Genomic DNA, 2,500 nt, shown 5'->3' with positions numbered 1-2,500 from the left:
ATTTCCTCTACTCTCTCATATCCTCTCCTTTTTTCATCATCATCATCATCATCATCATCATCATCATCATCATCATCATCATCATCATTATAAGCAGCAGCAGCAAGAGCAGCAATACCATTACCATTATTATTTTAATCATCATTTTACGTATTACAAACATATTACATACAAGCAGATAAATAAATTAAAGAACTAAACAAATATGCAAATTAATATATATGCACACATGCGTGCACGCACACGCACACATGCACACGCACACGCACACGCACACACACGCCCACCCACCCACCCACCCACCCACTCACCCACCTACCCACCCAACCACAATTTAAGGTACTTATATAGTGCAGACATTTACTCCACTCTAAATAGTTTTCTAGTTAATGATATTACTCTTTTCGAAATACATTAAAATATCTATTTCTTTTTCAAGAGAAAAGAGCTTACTCCAGTCAATGTAAAAAGTCAGTTGTAGAAGTCATAGTCACAAGTACTTTGCAGGTCATGCATAAGTCTCATATAAGTAAAGACATGTAGCAGAAATTTGAAGGCATTCAAAAAAGTCATCTTTGGTTACCAGTACCTTGGCGTTTATCAAACAAATCACAAAAATATTTCTATTAAAATATTAAAAAACAAGAATTTCCTTGTGAAACAATGGAAAACTAGTGTTACTACTTTTATCATTATTGTGTGTTCAGCAACTGTTTCAATTTTCCTTTTACTGTCAGTTTATTAATGAACCACAAATAAAATATTGAAACATTTTTGTTCTGTTCATTTATCTGTAGTATATTCACTTATTCTTCTTTTGCCAGTTTTCTACGTGTTCTATTTCACTATTCTAATAGTGACTGTTTTGCCCCAGTAAAAGCATTCTTAACCCAAATCTGATGGGCTCGTACATGCCATGCCCACTGTGGGTTTACTTTCAGTGGTGGACACATGGGGGGGCAAGGGGGGGGCGGCAGACACCCCAATATTTTTTTTTTTCAAGTGAAATTTTAAATAGTTTACTCAGCATGAAAAATAAGGGTAAAACAGTAGCAAAATAAAATAATTAAGGTTTTTTCTAAGAGCAGGAGAGGCAATTGACCCTGTTGCCTCCTTGCTCTAGGCATCTTTGCATGGACATTTGCACATCTTTTTTTTCTGTTGGTTTTTCTACCACAAGGCCAAAATCCCTTACACAACATGTTAAATATTTTATACAATGCTGGCTTGAAAGCTTAAGTACACAAGGCCAAAATCCCTTTCACAAAATGTTAAATATTTTATACAATGCTGGCTTGAAAGCTTGAGTACAATATTGTCTATTCCCATTTCAATGATACACTCAGGGGCATCACTTGAGGGGGGGTTTGGGGGGTCTCTCACTCTCCCAACTCTGACAATATTGTCTTCTTGCAAGTAACACAATTTTTCTACAAAATGGACAACTTTTACAGTTTTGTCAGGGCAAAAGTGTCATCATCTACCTAAAACAAAGCATGAAGTGACGCCCCTGGATACACTGATGAGATAAGGTAAGATTTTACAAGTGAAATTGGTATTTTTTACTGCTGAATAAGCTTAACAGTTTGACATATCTACCATACAATTTAATCAGCCAATCCCTAGAATAAGCCCTCACCTTGAATAAGCCCCCCATCCAGAAATGCATTTTTACAATTCTTGGATTTTCGGTAAAAAAGTATCATCATGATACAACACAATATAATACATATAAAAGGGCGTTGCCCATGTTTTCCAATAAACTGAAGGACATGGTCATGAATAATTTTTGCCCCCCCAAATAAAATGCAAAGTGTCTGCCACTGTTTACTTTATTAATTGCTTTTACACATAGATGGCTGCACTTGTACCAAATCACACCAATGAGCTAATTACAAGTACCGCCTGTCTCGCCTTTGTACCTTCTTCCTTGATTTACGATTTCTTTTTACATTATCTTATTTCACTGTTACTAATGTTTATAACATTAAAGTAATTATAATATTTATAATAAAAATAACACCATCGATATTCATAGTATTGGTAAAAAATACATTTTTCCTGCCAATTCAAGGAAAGATGGAATCAGGTAAGGTCACAAGGTCTACTAATTGATTCCTTGGTGGCTAAGTACTAGCAGTGCCACCTGTGTACAGAATCATTTCATAAAAAAACAAAAACATGCAGAGCATTTTCCCAGCAACATTGATTTAAGTATATCTTGCTCATCTTCAATTAAAGATTGGAAATGGGGATAGTCTATGCAAGGGCTCAGAAAAAGGAAATTGCTTTATAAAAAGTTATACCACAGGAGGGGAAAATATATATGAATGAAAGGAAGACAAAAGAAAATCCTCATCTGACATGAAGTACAAAACCCTAAACAGCATTATAATATTTACATCACAGACTTGGGAAACATCTGGGAAGTCATCATGCACTACACCCTAAGTGTACTCACCAAGCTCAAACTTCCACAGTTTATTGGGTCCAATCTCAG

The 2,500-nt window shown here is 35.4% G+C and overlaps 1 protein-coding gene across 1 annotated transcript in view; it reads right to left on the bottom strand.

The window, feature by feature from the left end:
- LOC125033254 (peptidyl-glycine alpha-amidating monooxygenase B-like) overlaps positions 1-2,500 on the bottom strand; it is a 52,918-nt gene that overhangs the window by 12,082 nt on the left and 38,336 nt on the right. The window contains exon 22 of the mRNA XM_047624637.1: positions 2,462-2,500. This exon is cut by the window's right edge and continues 58 nt beyond it. Coding sequence (XP_047480593.1) covers positions 2,462-2,500 — 39 coding nt within the window. The remainder of the gene's footprint in view (positions 1-2,461) is intronic.

Source organism: Penaeus chinensis, chromosome 16 (assembly GCF_019202785.1).
Source record: "Penaeus chinensis breed Huanghai No. 1 chromosome 16, ASM1920278v2, whole genome shotgun sequence".
In the NCBI taxonomy this organism is placed as follows: Eukaryota; Metazoa; Arthropoda; class Malacostraca; order Decapoda; family Penaeidae; genus Penaeus; species Penaeus chinensis.
This window is presented reverse-complemented; position numbering and strand designations above follow the sequence as displayed.